The 21,049-nt window shown below is 36.7% G+C and overlaps 2 protein-coding genes and 1 pseudogene across 3 annotated transcripts; 1 reads left to right on the top strand and 2 right to left on the bottom strand.

Annotated features, from left to right (window-relative positions):
- The first annotated feature begins 2,113 nt into the window (after positions 1-2,113).
- On the top strand, positions 2,114-9,167 carry si:dkey-229e3.2 (uncharacterized). The gene is made up of 6 exons (XM_007252537.4): positions 2,114-2,243; positions 2,752-3,355; positions 4,819-4,976; positions 6,442-6,580; positions 7,737-7,805; positions 7,918-9,167. The coding sequence occupies exons 2-6, from the start codon at positions 3,125-3,127 to the stop codon at positions 8,014-8,016; spliced, it is 696 nt and encodes a 231-aa protein (XP_007252599.3). The 5' UTR covers positions 2,114-2,243; positions 2,752-3,124; the 3' UTR covers positions 8,017-9,167.
- A 1,256-nt stretch (positions 9,168-10,423) lies between these two features.
- On the bottom strand, positions 10,424-11,695 carry LOC103037952 (SERTA domain-containing protein 2-like; annotated as a pseudogene).
- gpr132a (G protein-coupled receptor 132a) lies at positions 11,591-20,960 on the bottom strand. 2 transcript variants are annotated; one of them, XM_007252536.4, is made up of 3 exons: positions 20,764-20,960; positions 17,651-18,705; positions 11,591-11,699 (listed from the first exon to the last, which is right to left on the bottom strand). In XM_007252536.4, exon 2 carries the CDS (start codon positions 18,698-18,700, stop codon positions 17,660-17,662), a length of 1,041 nt encoding a protein of 346 aa, XP_007252598.3. In that variant the 5' UTR covers positions 18,701-18,705; positions 20,764-20,960; the 3' UTR covers positions 11,591-11,699; positions 17,651-17,659. The 2 variants fall into 2 exon arrangements, with proteins under 2 accessions (XP_007252598.3, XP_049320037.1); XM_049464080.1 differs by lacking the exon at positions 20,764-20,960 and having other exon boundaries at positions 17,651-18,905.
- Positions 20,961-21,049: the final 89 nt, after the last annotated feature.

Below are 21,049 nucleotides of genomic sequence, written 5' to 3'. Positions count from 1 at the left end.
AGCCTCGCGCTGAATTCAGCTCCGCGCTGCGAAAGAGAGCGAGAGAGAGGCGCAGCGCATTTTGTCTGATTTATCTTGATTAATTATCAGTACATTTATTAGCTTTAGTAAGTTTAATAGCACTAATTTTACTACACTTCTCCGACCTTATTTATTAAAACGTTTATTTTAGAAGACAGAGGTTATTATGCGGGCAATGCCGCGCGCAATGCCACGCGCTGCGCTAAGCTGGCTTTGCGTGGCTAATATTCTGGAGCACTGGACGAGATTTTAATTAATAAATTAACATATTTATAATTTTAATAAATTTGCCCTGGCGAAAAGAAACGAATTATAAAATATAGCTTTATATTTCTGTGCATGTTTTAAGTTTTATATAATTGACGGGCAGCACCAGAGGCTGACAATGTGCTTTATTTTTCAGATATAATAGCAAAGTGAAATAAAATAAATTTATGTTTGTCAAAGATATTTTCTCTTTTAATTTTTCTTTTCAAAAACTCCAGCTATTGACTGAGAATAAGCATCTGTTGAAATTCTTAAACAGCAGAATGCCTGTGTCTGCTATATTAAGCTATAAGTCTGTGTACCGAACATAAATATAAATCCTTATAACTGACAGAAATAAATATGACTAATAATTATTTATAGTTACTGTGCAGATTTTTGGGAAAACAGGTCGTGACGTTAAGAAATCGGCCCGCAAAACAGCTCACACTGTGAGACAAGCGACCAAAATTTCTGGCATGTCAGAAATCCCTGGTCGCGTCCGACTGCTCATTCGCAGCTCCTATGGGCAATTAATCGGACATCGCTTCCCCTCTCACACTGCACGACAAACGACGCACGATCAAGCTAAAATTCGGCCCGATCATGAAATTCAGTCGCATCCGACCAGATCGGGCTTAAAATCGGGCTAAAATCGCACAGTGTCCGCCTGGCTTTAACTGAAGTGCAGAGTAGAATCAAGGACATTTATTCTCTTTGTGGGATGGTGTTCCCGAGGGATAAAGTATTTCAGGAATCCCTAAAATCTGAAAGTACAAGGTAAAAAGCACACATAATAAACCAGAGTGCAGTTCACCAGTGTTGCTGTGGTTTAGCTGTAGGATGCTATATTTCAAGCTAATACTTTTGTCAAGTATTGAAGTCCAATATTTGACTGATGCAGTGCAGTGTCCACATCAGCGACTGACTCGGAAAAATTAAAATGGTGTGGGTCCTTCACCATAAGTGGAGCATTTTGGTGTATTTTTAAAAGCTCTGTGCAGCTCACTGTGTTTTCCAGAAACACTGTGTAATTAACTTACACAATTATGCTTAGCTACCCAAACTTGAACCGTATTTCAACACACAAGCAGCTAACGTTACACAGCGAACTTTAACCATACTGAGATAGCTAGCATGGTTGCTAAGCAACTGAATACTCGTCATTTTGGATAGCTTTTTTACGTTGAAAAAGCTTACACTAGTGCATCTTGTTGTATACAACTTACCACGATTTAAAGTGTCACACCGGAGGTTTAACTGTCCGTTAGGGACATGCTTTGGGCACGAATCTAGTCTTTTTTTCTTTTTCTTTTTTTTTCTTCTCTCTCTCTCTCGCTATTTCATAGCCCCGCCCACTACTCAGGCTGCAACTGGACCAATCAGCTTGCACCAATTAAAAAAACATATTGTAACAAAAATTAGTACATGTGAGCAAAAAGAACTATAGCGCAAATACAAGTGAAATTTACAATTTGTTCGAAAAAATGTATTTAAATAACAGGAAATTTTAGGAGGATTACTTCATATTTTATGTTTTAAGCTTTGTTTATTGAGTTTTTAAGTACTTGGTATTTACAACATAAATATGTTCATAACTAGCACAGTACAAGTAACTTAGTTCTACTTTTTTTACTATACATCTTTGTAATAATATTTAATCTAGAATCAACACAAATTAAGAATTTAAACAATTTTAAAAGACTTTTAAAAGTTTTTAAATGTTTGTGTCTGTTCAGTGAGGCAGGGGTGTCTGTCATGCCTGTGTTGGGTGTGAGTGTGTGTGGAGGTCAGGCCAGGTCAGGTACACTCCTCTTCCTCCATCTGTTTCTCCTCCTCCCTCTGTTTTTCCTCCTCCTCCCTCTGTTTCTGCGTCAGAGCTAAAGCAGCAGCAGCAGCAGGGCGGAAGCGGCTCTGTGTTCAGTACTATACTACACACTGGATACACACCTGTGGATCTCATCGACAGAGAAGAAGTGGGTTTAACTCTTTCTTTTCCTTATCGGTTTTATACGTTCTGATTTTATAGTGTAGAAAGACACCAGCAGTTATGGCCTTATCTCCTGTGTTATTAACCTTAGCTAGCTTAGTTAGTTAAATTAGCCAACCTAGCTAAGTTAATTTGTTGACAGGCAGTTTCCGTGATTTAGCTAGGCTAACCTAGATAGCTGTAACTGTAAAAGTTATAAAGCTAGCGTTATCTGCTTTTCTTGTTTTGTTAGCTAACGTTACTTTGTTTTCTCCTCAGTCTTTGTGGAAGATATTCAGAAGATATTTATTGCTGTCAGTTTTGGTATTGGAGCAGCTTAGCTTCATTGTAGTAACCTAGCTAGCTTAGCTAAGTTAGCTACATTTGACAGGTAGACTAGTTTAGATTCATATTGTTCTAATAATTGTTACCTTAATCACTAATCACTAATATCTGCTGTCGAGTCAAAGCTGACACTACCAACATTAACTGTCAACAACTGTCATGTCCTTCAGACTCTCCAGATTCTCTACAGGAGATTGTATTCCTGGAAATCCAGCCTCGACACCAGAGGAGGCAATGCAGAGGTTCACCCAGCCAGTGGAAGGAAGTGTTTTTTGTCAGACTCCCAGCTGAAGCACAATGGAAACTTCCTGCTTTTTCTCAGATACAAGAGATACACCAGATACACAGCACTTAATCCACTCCCAGTGTGAACAGAGAAGAGATGAGCAGTAGTTATCTAAATAGGTCAAACAGAAAGAACCAGGCTCTACCAGTCTACTGAGGAGCTTTGGTTGGAAACAGACAGTCTTTCATGAGCAAGATATTGTTTAAACAGTAAAGAAGTATTGGAGGATTAAAACTTTTCATTAACTCACTAACCATATGATGAGCGAGTGTGCCGTACTGGAAAACCTCAGTGAAGATGGCTTTCACAGCTGTGAGGGCTTTGCAGATTGGTCCTCCTACAGCCCTGTACACTGGAATGGGAATCAGGAGGACAGCAGCAACAGTTTTGGGGACTGGAGTACTTTTAATAGTAATCTCAGCAAAGACAAAGAACCTGCAAGCTCAGAATCGCCTCCAGAAGAGGGACGTTCTGGTCACACACACAAGGTAATTTTGCCACCATGATGTAAAACCTGTTTGTCCAGTAGACAAGCTGTAAAGTATTCAGAAAGTTATCTTTGTGTACCATCATTTGGTGTTGTACATGGACACAAACACCCCTTAGAGGCCTTTTCATTTAAAAATGAGACAGAATTTGTCCCTAATATTCTACGAAGTCACCTATTTTTGTTAGAATTAGAATTTCTTATCAGTACTACTAATGTACCCTGCACTTTTTTAAAACTAGAATAGTATCACAGATTTATCTTCTCCAAAACCTTCTGAGCACATATGCTGTATCTGGTAACATTGTGTCTTCAGCCCTGCCAAGGCCAGCTAATAGCACTGCAGTTTAATCACATCAACTTAAAAAAAACAAGCCTAGATAAACTAGATCCAACCCTGTGGATCCTGGCTGCTGAAGTTTTTAGGTGGAGGTATATTTGGATGGTCACTTTAATGTGAATGTTTTGTAATACACTCTGCCATGTATAGGGGAATTCTTGGGGAGGGCTTAAGTTAATATGCACACCTGGGTAGACCAGCTATAATAAGACCAAAAATGTAATGAATCTCAGGATTGCTTCACTATATCTTTTCCCAGAAAGTAGTTTTTTGCTGCTACACTGGCCAAAAAAAGTCGCCACAAAAAAAAGGTCACATAATTTAAGCATTTTGTTGGACCGCCTTTAGCTTTGATTGCGGCACACATTTGCTGTGGCATTGTTTCGATAAGCTTCTGCAACATCACACGATTTATTTCAATCCAGTGTTGCATTAATTTTTTTACCAACTGATGATAGTAGTGTCTGACCACTGCGCAAAGCCTTCTCAAGCACATCCCAAAGATTCTCAATGAGGTTAAGGTCTGGACCCTGTGATGAACAATCCATGTGTGAAAATTATGATCCCATGCTCCCTGAACCACTCTTTCACAATTCCAGCCCAAAGAATCCTGGCATTGTCATCTTGGAATATGCCTGTGCCATCAGGGAAGAAAAAATCCATAGATGGAATAACCTGGTCTATATTCAGTATATTCAAGTAGTCAGCTGACCTCATTTTTGAGCACATACTGTTGCTGAACCTAGACCTGACCAACTGCAGCAACTCCAGATCATCTACTTCGTTACATTCAGGTGTAGACCTTTTTAGGCCAGGCAGTGTACAAACAAATATGCTGTTTAACTTTTATATTTTCCTTTAAAACTGGTCAATAAGAAAAGAAAGGGAAAGGAAAACAAGTTGACACAGCATAAATGCAACTGCAATTATACCTACTGAGTTGTGCATATAAATGTTATGAGGTTGGAATGATAATAAGCATGTATTTGTCCTGTTCTCACCCTTGCTTCAGCTTAGATATGTATTATGGCTTGTCGGATTGTCCACCACACCAAAATATCCTATAAGTTTGAATGAGTGTAAATGTTGTCTCAGTAAAGTGACTAAAGCTGCTATTTGGGCAGGTGGAGAAAAGTAACAAGCTCAGATCCTCGTCTGTGTTCTATGACTGCTTCCATGCTGAGGAGACCATAAAAGATACGGCTGTAATGGAGATCCCACCACTGTCCCAACTGCTGCTCAACTCAGCATCTACACCTCCTCAACCAGCAGCACTATCAAGGTACACCTGCAGAGAATCCTTAAATATATTAACATTATACTTCTCTTTTTTATTTTGTTGTATTTAATTTTTTCCAAATTTGAATAAAACAAAACATTATCAAATGATTTTTCATTACAATTCACATTTATACATTTATAATGATAAATATCCTAATAAATAAAAAAAGATGCATCTAATTGAAGCCATCAGACATCACATTAACTCATTAACACCTCCTTGTTTCTGTACACTCATTCATTCTGCACTAAATTAGCTCTTAGCTCTTTGTAGTTCTATAATTATGGAATGTAGTTCTTCTGTTTCTCTGTAGATTTTGGTAACCTGCTTTGACCCCACAGGACCACCACAGAGCAGCTATTATTATTTAGATGGTGAATTATTCTCAGCACTGCAGTCACACCTGATATGGTGATAGTGTTTGTTTCACTGGTACAAGTGAATCACACAGCAGTGCAGCTGGAGTTTTTTTTTTTTAAATAGCTCTGTGTCACTGCTGAACTGAGAATAATACACCAGCAAACGTTGTCCTGTGGGCTGTGTCTTGTGACCAAAAATGAAGGACTAGAGGACAACCAACAGAAGAAAAGAAACTGTACAACAACAGATGAGCGTCTGTTTCTGATTTTCTACATGGTGGAGCAGCTTAGAAGGAATGTCTAATAGAGTGAATAGTGAGTGAACACAGTGTTTAAAAACTCCAGCAGCACTGCTGTCTGATCCACTCGTACCAGCACAACACACATTAACACACCCCTGTCATTGTCAGTGTCATTTGCCAAATAGTACCCAAATAACCCAAATAATATTGGCTTTGGTGTGGACCAAATACCATTGAAGAACAGGATTAAAGAATGCAGAAGTGATACAGAAGACCTACAGTCTGTAATTATGTATTTTAAACTGCTACTGTGTATGGTCAGTGGAGCTGATAAAATGGGCAGTGTAGAGTAGAAACAAGGAAATGGTGTTAATGTTATGACTAATCCTTGTTTTTTTTGGGGGGGGGGGTTTCAACTGTTTTGTAAAGCTGCTTTTTAAGGTAATGAAGTATAAGATGTTATGACAGTAATATTGTACTGTCAACAAGTAAAATGCATGTTGTACCACAGTCTGGCAGAGCTTTCTTTGATACTTTTTCGTGGTTAATTATCTCTGACATTTACCTGGCTGTTGGCACTGCCAACACAAGCAGCCATATGTTCAAACACATGTTAAGGTTGATTTGTGGAGGACGTGTGTGCACTGTTTTCTGTGTTTTGGCACCCTCTCCTGTTTCCCTTAGACCTCTGGGTTTGAGTGGAGCATGTTGATTAGTTATGTTGATGATACACACATTTGAAAGTACATATGCTTAGGAAACCTAATTAATATCCTTATTATTACTAATTATTTTGCCTTTGACACATATGTAGCCTCTCTCTCTCTCTCTGTCTTTCACTTTCTCGCTCTCTGCTCTCTCTAGTGCGGCTGCCAACCTGTGCCAGCGGCTGCTGTGTGAACCAGATTGTCTGAGCCTCTCGGGTCCCAAACCCAGATTACACTCTTACAAACAGCTGATCAACACACTCCATCTCACAAACTCAGACCCAAACATCTTCCAAGTGAGTGAAGAGATGTACATCTTTTAAAATAAAATATAAAATAATATACAGTACAGAGGTTTGTTCAGCAGTTGACTGACTGTAATAGTTACAAATAATGATCTTAGATAAGATGTGGATTAATGTGGATGACCAAGTAGAATTTAGTGGATAAATATTGGGTTTTTTCTCTATAAATATGAACACAATTTTTTATATATATATACAGTACCAGTCAAAAGTTTGAACAATTTTTCATTCAGTCTTTTTCTTTTTTTTCTTCGTAGTCATCCAGACTACGAAGGAATACATAAGGAATCATTTAATAAAAGTGTTAAACAAACCAAAATACTCAAATATGAAGTAGGGCTGTGCCATATTGTATCGTGTGCAATAATGTTGCAAACATTTTTGAATGTCGTGTCATATCACCCACCCCTAATTATCACATCAGGGTATTACTTATTTGCTGTTTTGTTTTTGCAAAAGAAAAACTCACACTCTTCTCATTTCCCATTATATATCTACTAGAGATGGATTATATCTGTCCAGTATAATCTATTTTACTTAAATCCTGGATATATGGAGATATTTGGAGTGCATTATTAGTATCATGACATTCTGGATCATTCATTTTTGTTACAAATCTGATAAAATTCTTGTATTTTTTTAATATCTCAGTTAGGGGTGTGCCATATCATATATCATATCATATGCAATAAAAAAAATCATTTTGTGGCAGTAGTGTATTCTTTTTATTCAGTGTTTTTTCATATCGCTGTAAACTTGCGGATTCTGAGGCTGGTAAGGCTGGTAAGTTCTAATGAACTTATCCTGTGCAACAGAGACAACTCTTATTCCACCTCTTTACAACCCAACTGATGCTCTCAAACACATTAACAGGGCAAGAAATTCAAGTAATTAACTCTTGACAAGTTCAGCACAGCTGTTAACTAAAAGCTATTCCAGGTGACACTTTATATTTTTGTTTACTAAATAATTTCATATGTTTTTCTTCAAAGGTTGGATGACTTTAGTATTAAGAAAATTTTTAAATAATGAAAAAACACTGAACTTAAGCTGTGACCAAACCTTTTGACTGGTACTGTATGTTCACTGAAGGGTACACGTCAGGCAAGAAAGTAAGCATTTGTAACCTACTGTCTTATGTTCACAGAATACAGACTTTTCTGATCAGGATTTTGAAGAGCAGGAAAGTTCTCCGGCTGCTCTCATCCAGACTAAGGTATGAGTCTGTTTTGTTTTAGTGCATTGAAAAAAAAAAAAAAAAAAACATAAGTGCTTTTGGATCTCCTTTGCCTACCTCTCACACTGTGACCTTGTTTTTGTGATTGTAGCTAATGGTGCCCACCCTGTGCCAGAATAAACCAGGATACCTCTACCAGATCTCCCGCCAGTGGCTCAGCCAGAACAGCTTGAATCTCCTACCACATTAGGACAAGCAGGTCCTGCTGTAATCAATAAAACACTGTACTGCACCACGCACTCAGTGTATTAGCTCAGGGAAGCTGTGCTTTCACACAATAAAAAAGCTAAATTTGTACTTATATTCTTACTTTTCCTATTGTAATTTTGTTACAAGCTTTTATGAAGCATTTTTGAAGAATTAAACACTGCAGATATGTTACAAGCTACTTACAATGTTACAAGCTACTTGTACAGGCTGTTACAACGATCTGAGAATGTCCTGAATGCACATCAAATGTATCCATCCACTACTCCATTTCAAGAAGAGTCACATAAAGATAAATCTAGTTCAGGCTTCATTTCTATGCACAAAATTCTTGTCTTGCTACCCAAAAGGATGTTACTAAAATTTCTGGTTTTTATTATGTTTTATTTCTACACCTAAAATGTGTATGGATATGAAGTGTGCATTATGTAAAATATTGCTTTTGTTTCATAACAAGCACGAATCTATGAATAAGTTTCCAATGTTTTCTTCCATGAGGCCATACTGTATGCAGCTGATTTGCTAAGAACAAGTCAAACAAGTCATATAACTTTTTTGCAATGCTGCCTGCACTTATTTCTGTATATGACAAGCTGACATGTTTTGCCATTGTTAAAAATGTAAATCTGAAGATACTGTATTTGAATGTTTGTTTGTTTTAGAAAATTGACTGAGGATTTTTCAGTCGACGATCACTGAGAACTGAAGGAGCAGAAGTATTTCCTTACTTGAAATGATTTGACTGTTATATGTAATATTTCTGCAACACTGATCTGTATTTAAGTATTAAGTTATAACCATTTTAAGTATGGTAGGTCAATATACGTGAGGGTGATGGTTACTGCTGCCTGGAAGTTTTGTGAGGATAAATCTGTGAATAAAACTATGCAATTATGAACTTTTATATCTACTATGGACAAATTAATAATGGGCATCCTTTATTAAAAGAACTGAAGGTAAAATAAATGTACAAAATCTGATGATGTGATCAATTACTTAAACAGGCTTGTTTTTATCTAAGCACTTTGTCTCTTGCAACACCTGCTGGGTAAAACAGGCAATGGAAATCTGTAAGCAAAAAAAAAAACACTACATTGTATGTTACAAAAATTCTAATAAAACTTTGCATTTGGATATTTCTTGCAGTGTCATTTCCTTACTTTTGTCATGAAAACCAATGAAAGCTCTATTAACCTGATTAATATTCATGTCTGGCTTCCTGCACTGAATGTAGATGTGGTTTCTGTCAAAGTTGTTTGTTCACACTGGCAATTGTAGAAAGAGACACTAGTCACAATCATTATAATCTACTGCACTGTCCACCATGGGTGATGATGCATTCTATTACATATTCCTGGGGCACACATATTTTTTAATGCCTGCACAACTTGAGAAATGAATGTCCTGTCCATCAGGGACCCACATGTTCATAGCTTGGGATTTAAGTTTTGCACTGATTCAGCATCTGACCTGTCTGGTGAGTTCCTTGGTTTTCACTAGTGTTCTCTAACAAACCACTAGTTCCTGCACAGAACAGGTGTAATTATACTGAGACTAAATTACACACAGGTGGAATCTATTAATTAAATAGATAACTTCTGAAGGCAATTGTTCGCACTGATTTTATTTATCAGAGTACAAGGGGACTGTATACAAATCCACACAACACGTTCAGGTTTTTATTTATTTAAAAAAATATGAAAATTGTTTTATTTTCTTTTTAATTTACAATGACATGCTCCTCTTTGTTGTTCTATCACTTAAAATACAAAAAAAATAAATTTAGGTTTGTGGAAGTAATATAAAAGAATGTGGAACTATTCAAGGGGTATGAATACTTTTTTAAGGCACTGTATGTCACCTAATGTCATCAACTTGCTTTTTAGTGTTAACAACAGCAAATACATGTTAAGCAGATCAAGCAGATAAATCAAAAGGATTTTAATGTATTATATATATAATGTTATATATATTTAAAAAAAAACTGCAAAATAAACATAAATAATTTATATTACATCTAAAATCATGGGTTATAAAAATGTATCTAAAATATCTATACATTATATATATTAAAAAACATATGCTTTAATAATTAACACTTTTACTACACAGTTAAAAGCATTCTTCAGACGTATGCTATAGAGAAAAAAAAAATTCTTTCTCCACATAATGTAATGTAAACGTTAAGGATTGCCCAATACAGATCCAGATACTGCAACCTTGTGTATCGAACAATACCAAGATCAATCAGATATAATTTTTACTTTTTCCCCCTCTCCTTAACTAAACTATTTGGACAGGATTAATTTTACATGGGAAGATGGGGTGAAGTTACTATTACCAGTTTCTCAGTGATTTGTATTTCTGTCCACATGTTCTTTTTACATTCTAAAAAAAACAAGCCATAAAAAACCTCATGTTACATTAATCTCATAGTAATTAACATGTGAGGAGATATTCCATTATATCCCGTGGAAAGGAGTTTTTCTCAGCTTTTCATTAGTTTGGTATAGAGTCAGTCTAGGAGGCATTTAAATTCATTGTAAATTGTAAAATATTTGAGGAGTCCAGAATATGAGCCGAAGGAGACTCCTCAGTCTCTGTCATTTATACCAAGATTTCATATACAGTTTGAAGTTTGAAATTTTACAGACAAAATACATTACTCCAACTCCTCCAGGTAAAACTATTCCCATCTGAATAGGGCTGAATGCACATTGCTTAACATAGCCATCTTAATGACATAATGTCAATATTGTAATTCCTATACACTCTACAAAATATATCATATTTATATATTATAGTTTTTCCACAATACTTAATCCAGTATTGGATCAATACCAATACTGAGTATCAGATCTGCACATCTCTAATAAAAGATTGCATACTATTCAATACTATTTCCACGTCAAACCAGGCCCACTAACACTTCCATAATGTGATCCAGGTCATTAAAGTCATTATGGCTGCATTGCAGAGGGCTTGTGGAGGGGCAATCTGAGAGAACTTTGGTTTCCTCATCCCCAGCAAGCAGGTGGCTCACACTGCAGAGCACACAGGTCCTTATTGAGGCTGCTTCAGAGGAGTCAAACATGGACGTATCGATGTCCTCAAAGATATCATCTAAAGACAAATCTGTCAGATAGCCCAGAGTGTTGCCTGCTTCAAGAAGGGATGTCAGACCAAGCAGACTGCTGTCTGTGAAAGGCGTAGAAGATGAAGAAGTGGCAAAAGCTGAAGGAAAAAAGGACACATCGATTTCCATTTCCACCTCTTCTGCACACCTGGAACAGGTAAGATCCACATACCCTTGGTCCATATCACTTAAAGTGGGAATACAATCAAGTGATTGAATTTGAGGTTCAGGTGTGCAAAGAGGGGTGAACACCTGAGAATGGGGTATTGTGGTGCTGCAGAGATATGCTGGTGGGTCACCCTTCTCCTGTGTCATCTCCCTCTGGATGTGCCTCATGGTGTTGGCCAGGAGGACAGAGCGATGGAGGCTGGGCATCCTGCTGTCATGTAGCTTATCCAGGCACAGACGAAGCATCTGTTGCCTCTCTTGCAGGTAACAAGTCTTCTGAGCTTCAGCTTTTGCCATCTTTATTTTCCACCATCATCTTCTCCTAGAAGCTGCTGTTGCACGGGACACTGATGCACATGAATCTGAAAAATAAATATGCATTTCAGAAGTTTAGATAATCTTACTATGAATTAGACTAGTGTAAATTATCAACATACATTAGTAGTATCATGTCAGCTTTATCAGGGTTAGCCATAAAAAGGTTTAAGTTGCTAAAATACGAACAGATGCAGTGTACTGAGGTAGTAGTATTTCAGGGCAAAATTAGCTAGCAACAAATTGCTAATTGACATGGACAAATTTGTTACACAAATAAGGACTGCGGTGCACACACACTAGCACTGTGATTCCTAAAATAAGGCACATGTACCACATGTTTACATGGGTGGGAAAAGGAGCTAGGTGGGTTCCAGGTGGGTAGTCTCACATGAGACTGGTGTAAGGAATATAACAGGTGACCGAAACTTTATAGATTGTGTTCAGTGTTACCTGAACCACAGTTTGAGAAACACTGCTTTAGATAATTTAAGGTATCAGCAGGCCCATTATAGCTCTGAAAAACAAATAAAAATAAGAGAGCACTTAAAAATGATGAGTTTCTTTGATGTTACCAAATTGAATCTCTCTGGGATATAATCAAGAGGAAGATGGATGATCACATGCCATCAAACCAAGCTGAACTGCTTGAAATTTTGCACCAGGAGTGGCATAAAGTAATCCAAAAGCAGTGCGTAAAACTGGTGAAGGAGAACATGCCAATATTCATGAAAACTGTGATTAAAAACCAGGGTTATTGCACCAAATATTGATTTCTGAACTCTTAAAACTTGTGTATGAACTTGTTTTCTTTGCATTATTTGAGGTCTGAAAGTTCTGCACCTTTTTTGTTATTTCAGCCATTTCTCATTTTCTGCAAATAAATGCTTTAAATTACAATATTATTTGGAATTAGGGAGAAATGTTGTCCGTAGTTTATAGAATAAAACAATTATGTTCATTTTAAAACAAATAGTTGGGATCCCTGGGTATCAGTATGGTCTTTTAATATGTAAACTGGGAGGGTATAGTGTTTCCTCTGAGTAAACTACAACCTGGATTGTGTTAAAGCGTTTGAATACACAGCTCAATAGAGTAACACAGCTTCTCTTCTTATCTACCTTTTAAAGTGACCTTTAAAGCTCTGACTGACGCGCGTCGAGTGCGTGAGAGGGCTCAGCAAAATCACTACAGCCCGTCTTATTAACAGAGCCCAGCACTTCCACAGTCTCACACACACACACACACACACACACACACACACATACTGCACTCACCGCCAGCAGCCTTACAGAAATCCTCCACAGGAGCAGCACGCTCACCCCTGGACTCCTCCCTCATATTTAACCAGCCTCTCTTATCAGCGCGTCCTCTTTTAAATCTCAGCACTGAATAAATAACGCAGTTATCAGAGAGAGAACAGAAGCTATCCCGCCTGTAGCCCCACACAACCCACCGCTCAGAACTCACGAGCTCCCAGGCTGGGGCTGGTCTGTGTACAAGTGCTGGGATTACAGGGGGCGGGGTTTATGGGGTCGTAATCGTCTCCGAGGTCGCTTATTGGTCCGTGCCCCTGGGCGCGTGAGTTGTTTACGCCCTAGAGTTCCTAAAGTAGGCAGTAAACAGGATTCACGAGGCTCTGAATGTGCGCCTTCCTCTCCTGCTTAAAAGGAAAGGCATTTAGTAAACTTTAGTAAAGGCTAGGTTTAAATGCAGCATTGCTTCGATTTGGTTTTAATTAAGTAATATACATTTAATTTATCTGTTTTCTTTCCAGAAATTATCAACAAAAAATTACAAAAAAAAAGAAAAAAGGCTGAAGTGACTCAAATCTGATTTTTTGCTCAGTGTGGCTCAGATCTGATTTTTTCATGGCTGTGTGAACATGGCAAATACTATTTTAATTTTTTTTTTGTTCAAAACAGATTTGAGTCACTTTGGCTACGTTCACAGTACAAGCCACATTGCTCAAATCCGATTTTTTGCTCATATCGGATAGGTGCTCATATCTTTATGGTTCACATTCCCAAATGTAAGTGACCTGTATCTGTGTGTAATGTGAACTAATCTTTCCCTGAACCGTCTCACATTTGCACATTGATGCATGTATAAAAGCTGCCTTCTTCACCGACACCAAAAACGTCATATTTGAGAGACGACTCGTAGCTTTATAAAGGGAAATGGATGTGTTAGCAGCTCATATGTGGAGCCTCTTTCGCTCGAGTGGAGAGTAAACAGCTGGTCTGAAGTACATGCTCAGGTCGAGGAGGCGAAAAAGGGGCAGATGCCTTGCTTTTGCTGTTTTTGCAGCAATAGCGGCACAGCTGCACCAAGAGATGTGTGGGTACGAGAGAGAAGCACTTAGTGCGTGCCTAAAAGCAAAAAGACACATGAATTCAGATTTGACCATTTACATTAATGTCGCATGTCCATAGATCGGATACCTATCTGATTTAGGACTGTTATGATTCTTCACCTTAGGCTTACTCAAAGCACCCATGCAACAACAGCAACCACAAAACCATCAGCCACAACAAGCAGTGTCCCCTTTTTAAAAAACCAAAATGCAGTCACCGTAAACTAATTTACTGTATTGTGGTGTGCTAAAACTTTCTTGACTTTTTTCTATAATATGTGGAGGTTGTTTATGGATAGTAGATACACATCCTGTTGATTTGACTGTATTCTACAGTTATCGCCTACAGTTATATATAGGATGTGAAAGATGAAGTTATTGGTCTATGTGTGAAGATTACGTAGATCATACTCTGCAGCACTTCACGTCCCCACTGAACATGACTTGCATATATATATATATATATATATATATATATATATATTAAGTGACAAACCAACACAAAGTAGCACATAATTGTAAAGTAAAATGAAAATGGTACATTGTTTTCAAGATTTTTATAAATTAAAAATCTGATAAGTGTGATATGCGAAAGTATTCAGCCTTCTTTACTCTGAACCCTTAAATAAAATCCAGTGCAGTCAATTGCTTTTAGAAGTCACTGAATAAGGTAAGAGAGTGCAGCTTTATGTGATTTAGTCTCAGTATAAATACAGCTGTTCTGTATCGACCTCAGTGGTTTGTTAGAGGACACTAGTAAACAAACAGCATCATGAAGACCAAGGACCTCACCAGACAGGTCAGTGATAAAGTTGTGGAGAAGTTTCAAGCAGGATTAGGTTATTAGGTTATTATCATCCAAAAATGAAAAAAATGGTCAGAGAAGCAGTCAAGAGGCCCATGGTCAATCTGGAGGAGCTGCAGAAATCCACAGCTCAGGAGGAAGAATGTCAACTGTAAGTAGTGCACTCCACAAATCTGGCCTTTATGGAAGAGTGGCAAAAAGAAAGCCACTGTTGAAAGAAAGATAAGTGCTGTTTGTACAGCAAACGTGGTAGAAGGTGCTGTGGTCAGCTGAAACCTTTTTAGTTTTTTGAACTTTTTGGCCTAAATACAAAAGGGTTTGTGTGGCTAAAAAGTAACACTGCTCATTGTTCTGAACATATTCTAATATGTTAATTCTAATATGTTAAATTATTGAACAAACAAAATAGTTTCAGAGAAATGCCTCTGCAGCATATGCCTGTAGACATGCACACACATGGCCATTGCTAGACACATGAGCAGAACTTCAGGGACTGCAGGACGCTGACACAGTTAGATATCAATCACATGTGCACACCAGTGATCACATCTTTATTCTCATCAGCTGTCTACATCTTTCTTTTTTTTGCCTTTTGAACCCATCAACATTTGACTACAACGCATCTAGAGCAGAGATGAACGGAAGAGGCTTTCTAATCACATATTTTCACACAGGAACTGTGACAAATAGAGTTTCGTTAGTTAAGAGTAATCTGTTAAACAACAGTGCATGGGTGTCAATGGTCTCAATTGCATACTTATTTTTTAGACTAACATGAAGGTATGAAATATGTAGTATAGATAAAACTGTCAAAGTTGAGTACACTCAAATATCCAAGATACATACTTTAGACCTGACTGATTCTTGAGTGTAGCTTTAATGGACAGTATTATCTCATAATTTAATGCAAAATGGAAATATACCTTGTCACATCTGGAACAAAATTAGAAACAAAATGGTGGAAAATGTTGCAAGTGCAGTGTCAACACTGGCACAAAACAAATTGCAGTTATCAACACTGAAAAAAAAAATAGAATATTCATTGACTTAACAAGCCATACCTATGAAATTCAAAAACTTTCACCCAAAACATTGTTTCCCAATCTTCTTGGACCATGTACCACCAATAACCAAACTAAAAGTACAAGTACCACCTACACAAGCCATGTCATAGAAACATGTAGCTGTGTAGTTCAAGAAATGTGTGTAAATGTAATGAACTAGGTCTGTCATATTTATTGTACTTATTGTATTGTCTTTGCTCTGTATTTGCACATCTAATAGAGAGATCTGTTTTCACCATGTACACAGATAGAATAACAACAAAGACATTGACTTGAGCATGTTGTTAAGTAGATGTCAGCAACACAGAAGTAGAATTATTTCATATGACATTATTGTCTGTTGTCACAATATAGTTTCAAAATGCAATTCTTAATGTATCAGTCCAGACTCATACTGTGACTGTGTACGTGTCTGGTAGCACACCTGTAAGAAAAAAGCCAACTTCTCTTCTCTGTACTTATCAGCACCTTCCAAACCTCTAACCATTTCCTTTTCTTAGACTGTAACAAAATATGTGGTTTGATGTCAGTTTTTCCAGTCTAGCCACGTGTTCTACATATCAGCTATGTCAAACAGCTATTTTAAAATCAAACCTTCTACAGTATCTTTCTGTTTTTACATTTTTCACTTTTTGATGTAATTTGAATCTGATATTTGTTATTTTTTACATTGTGTAGAACATACATAATAAATAGACTAATAACATGTAATAACATGATACTAATTGTCTTTGAATAAAATCTTCTTACATGGACTTCTTCTTTCTTCTTAAAGCTTCTTCTTTCTCTTTAAATATTGCAATCTTTATTATCATATAATCAAACACCTTTAAAATATGATGTTCTCCCAGAGAACATGTAGGCTGTAGCTTTTATATTTATATATTGGTCAGACACTCACCTGATGGCAAATGGCTCATTTACTGTACTAAATCTGGAGATTTGGGACTGTTTAGTGTGGATATAATATGTCTGACAAGAGCAAATGCCAGACACAGTTCCTGTAAATACTATTTCAGTAAAAGTAGTAGCCCTTATTTATGTTTCTATAGAGTTTGAGTGCAAAACTATAACATAAAATCAAAGTAAATGTATGTAACTGTCAATTCTAAAAGTACTGTTAATTATCCTTTCATTAACAGAATAACTATATCATTTTTAAAATAAACCTTATGTGGTTACAGATATACAAAGCTGTTTAAAAACTGTTAATTTTATTTATTTATTGTTTTTTTTTTTTTTTTTTTTTTTAAAAACAGCTTAAGTTGGTTGTGGTAAAATACCAACGTAACCTTCAGTAGCACATCCTGTGCTGTTAAGGAGGTAAGCTGCTTAACCAGTTTAACCATAATAGGTAATGTTTTCTTCTGGGTGACCAGCTTTTTAACCACCTAGACCATTAAAGTGTAGGTTAGATTGTTTAAGCCAACCCGTTTGTGCAGACCTGCGATACACATGAGTGAACCTGAATCAACTTCAGTCCAAAACTCAAGTAGAGCTGCAAATAAAACATTATTAACTCTGGATAATGTCTGGTGGTTTGCGCAGAAAATGCCATTTAAATAGCATCACCCATGCAACCCCTCAGAGAAAATGTCATGACCCTTTAGGCTCAAAGTGACATAGACATTTTTTTTTGCTCTTGGTTTTGGCTTTGTACTGTATTTTTTTTTGGCCACCACAAAGAGGGAAGGGCTGTAAAATAAAATTAGACATGAAAAAAGCAACGTTAAAAAAATTCTTCAAACAAAGAAGATGAATTTTTATATTTACCATTTCTTGTCAGTGCTGAGTCTTCCTGTCAGTTCTGCTTGCATCTTTACTGCGTCCACCTGAAGAGTTCCTGAGGCTGTGGTCTCTGAGATGAGTTCTGAAGAACCGGCCGCTGCAAAGGCTGCTGACACTTTTGCAGATCTCTTTGCGAATGTTGTCGCTGGCCAGGACATAAAGAAGGGGGTTCATGGCACTGTTAATAGTTGAGAGGCCCAGAGAGATGGTGTAAGGAGTGTAAAGCTTTTGCTGAAAGCCACAATCCCATCCTGAGTAGTGGTAACTGATAGCCCGTAACAAGAGGATGACATGATATGGAGTAAAGCAGACCAGGAAAATTGAGATGACTGCCACAACAAGATAACGAACTTTGATCTTCTGTTCTGACCCAAGGCCAGTGCTTTCTTTTACTCTGGTAAGGACAGCGTGGTTGGTGACTACCAGAACACACAGTGGTATAAAGAATCCAATCACAAATCGGGAGTAGTTGAAGCCTGTCAGAGTCAGATTAGTCTTTCCAGGCTCGAAACAACGCTTGTGCTCCTTGTTCTCAGTTTCTCCCTCTTTCATGGTAAATACTGGAATGTGTCCCAGTGCAACTACTGCCACAATGACTGTGGTGACTATTATAGCACGTTTTTTCTTTCTCAGAACTCGAGACTCCATTGGATAAATTACTGCCACATAACGGTCCAGGGAGACACAGCAAAGGAGAAAGATGCTGATGTACATGTTGTTAAAGAAAATGTAGCCTGTGACCTTACAAGCCAAAGAGCCCAGGGTCCAGCAGTGGCCATTGTTTATGTATATGGTCCACATGGGCAGTGTACCTAAATACATGAGGTCACACACAGACAAACTCAGCAAGTATATTCCCAACACGTTCTGCCGGCGCACCTGAAGAAAAGTGAGATAGACTGTAACAATGTTGGCGGGTAGACCAATGATGAGGGCGATGCTGTACACAATTAAGAGAGGAAGTCGGTCACTGTCATATGGAAGGAGGCAGTTGTCTGTTGAGTTTGGTAAAAAGGTTCCATTAGTCATGGCCATGGTCACTAGACGAAAGACACAAAAAGAAGCAAAGAGAAAGAGTAAATTATTTTATTATATTAAATTATATTATATTAAATACCAGGAGAAATTGTGAATTTTTGGTCTTATTTCAGCCAGTGACACACTGATAGAAAGTAGGAAGAATTATAAAAATAACAGCAAACTCTGGAAGCAAACATTATGCCATCTATAAAAATCTGAATAAGATCAAAGGACAGCAGTATAACATTAAAAACAATGTAATCAGTAATGCATGCAATAATGCATAATATGACAAATCATACCTTTCCAAGCAAGAATAGATGAAAAAAAAACAGAATTTTAACTACAATAAAAAAACAATAATAATAATTTAATTAACTTTATTAAAAATGAACAATGTGTACCACTTACCACTAAAATACAGAAATTAATGTGGATTAATACATTAAATAAAGCTGATCAGACAAAACATGAAATATCTTTAGTTCATACTGTCTGCAATTAAATATTTAAAAAGTCAAAGTAAGCTGCATTTTCCATACTGTCACAAATTGTCTGATTTTGGGTTATATATTATTGTGTTGGCAAGTAAATTAACTATGTGGCAATTATAAGACAATCCTATGAACATTGTTGTTATATTTTGTGTTTAACTAACTGCACCAAAATGCTGTACTAAGTGAAACAGTCCACAGGCTCATAAGGTGAGAATAGCAGCTATATCTGTGGCCTCTGACAGACTGTCAGCAAAATGAACAAAGAGGAAGTTTTGGGGGAGTATCCATGCTATATTTCCTTAGCAATGTATTGTATTTATAAAAAGGCTGTTTAAAAATACATTCCATAAACATGAAAATAATAACAATTGGACATAAAAAATATTGTAATTGTATAAGACGTTGGAAATAATAAATAATACAATTATTATTAAATAAAATTTTATAAATATATACAATGATGTTTTTCAATCTGTACATAATATCTCTACTCCGGTCTGATAGCCCAACAGTTTAGTTAAAACTAATCTCAGGACAACGACACTTTCCTCTGGTTGTTTAATATCTGGGTACTGCTTTAAAACTGAAAATTGGTTAATATATTAAATAAATTGTTGCTTTTGTAAAGAAATAATGAAAAACCCTCCAAAACTGCAATGAGTAATAATGAAAGTTAAGACGTTATCTTTACTGTGAGTGGGGTCAAACGTTAATATAAGTGTGTCATCAAGGAACCCGCCAACTTTTCAGTAGCAGAAGCACTAAACATTTTATATTTCTAAATGTCTGTCTATCTATCTGTCTGTCTGTCTATCTATCCATCCATGTAGTTGCTGGGGCTGTACCCTATATTGAGGTTCAATAAAGTACCTTTCAGTGAAAGTCTATTTTATACCCATGTTTTTTGGTACCTGTAAAGATTATAAACATTATAATCAACTGAATATGTGTTAATTGTCTGGCTTTCAAATAAAAAATATACAAACAAAATATATATTGTTTATAAGTACTTTGATAGAGAATACCCAATGTACCTTTTAGCTGGTACAAACATGTATTTCCTGCTGTAGGAAAGACTTTATACTTCAGAGGGAACACATCTGACCCGGATTATACCTTTGTAAAGACCAAGATTTTACCTTTGAGTATACCTTTGCTACAATTATGAAAAGTGTACCTTTAAGTACAAAAAAGTATTTATATTTTACCTCTGTTTTTAGTGTGCATGCTAAGTCTATCCTGAATTCTCTGAAATATTTTCAGGTTACATTTGTCAGAAATACCCAATCCATTTTCTTATTTTTAGTCCAGTTTACAATACATGCCTAAACAACACTTTCAGTTACCGAACTTGTTATAAAATATATGGGATTTATGCTGGTGTTGATTTTAATCTAGTATTTAGCAGTCAAAAGCTGCTCTACCATTCTCATAACTTTACAATGAAGTTATAGCATTCTGCTTACATATCAAATGTACACATGATTTATACAATTAACAAAGCATTTAACACACATTTGACAAAGAATATATTTTATAAACCTTAAAATTCATTAAGCTGAAATTAGTATTTTTACTCACCTCAATAGATGTGTAGCCTACAACACCACGTGCTCTTTAGTGGAAGTTGATATTTGATTTTGATGAAACAGGAAAACGCCTTTATGAGCCAGTCATGCTGAACTCCCCCTCTAACTCACAACTGACATTTTACAGTGTGCAGGAACTTTTCGACCTGCTTTAAATAGGTCAACATGAAAATATAACATTATAATAGCATTTTGGTTCATAGACATTGCAAATGTATGTCCTCACTTATTTAAGACTCCCTTATGTATCTAATGGTAAGGAGAAGGACTTGGAGAAG

This window comes from Astyanax mexicanus, chromosome 14 (assembly GCF_023375975.1).
Source record: "Astyanax mexicanus isolate ESR-SI-001 chromosome 14, AstMex3_surface, whole genome shotgun sequence".
Taxonomy (NCBI): domain Eukaryota; kingdom Metazoa; phylum Chordata; class Actinopteri; order Characiformes; family Acestrorhamphidae; genus Astyanax; species Astyanax mexicanus.
Note: the sequence above shows the minus strand (reverse complement) of the source record. Positions and strands in the feature narration are given on the sequence as shown.

Coding starts and splice junctions, on each gene's coding strand:
- si:dkey-229e3.2 (XM_007252537.4), top strand. CDS start 3,125: ATGATGAGCGAGTGTGCCGTACTGGAAAACCTCAGTGAAGATGGCTTT. Junction 4,977..6,441: donor CAACCAGCAGCACTATCAAG/GTACACCTGCAG, acceptor TGCTCTCTCTAG/TGCGGCTGCCAACCTGTGCC. Junction 6,581..7,736: donor CAGACCCAAACATCTTCCAA/GTGAGTGAAGAG, acceptor TTATGTTCACAG/AATACAGACTTTTCTGATCA.
- gpr132a (XM_007252536.4), bottom strand. CDS start 18,700: ATGGCCATGACTAATGGAACCTTTTTACCAAACTCAACAGACAACTGC.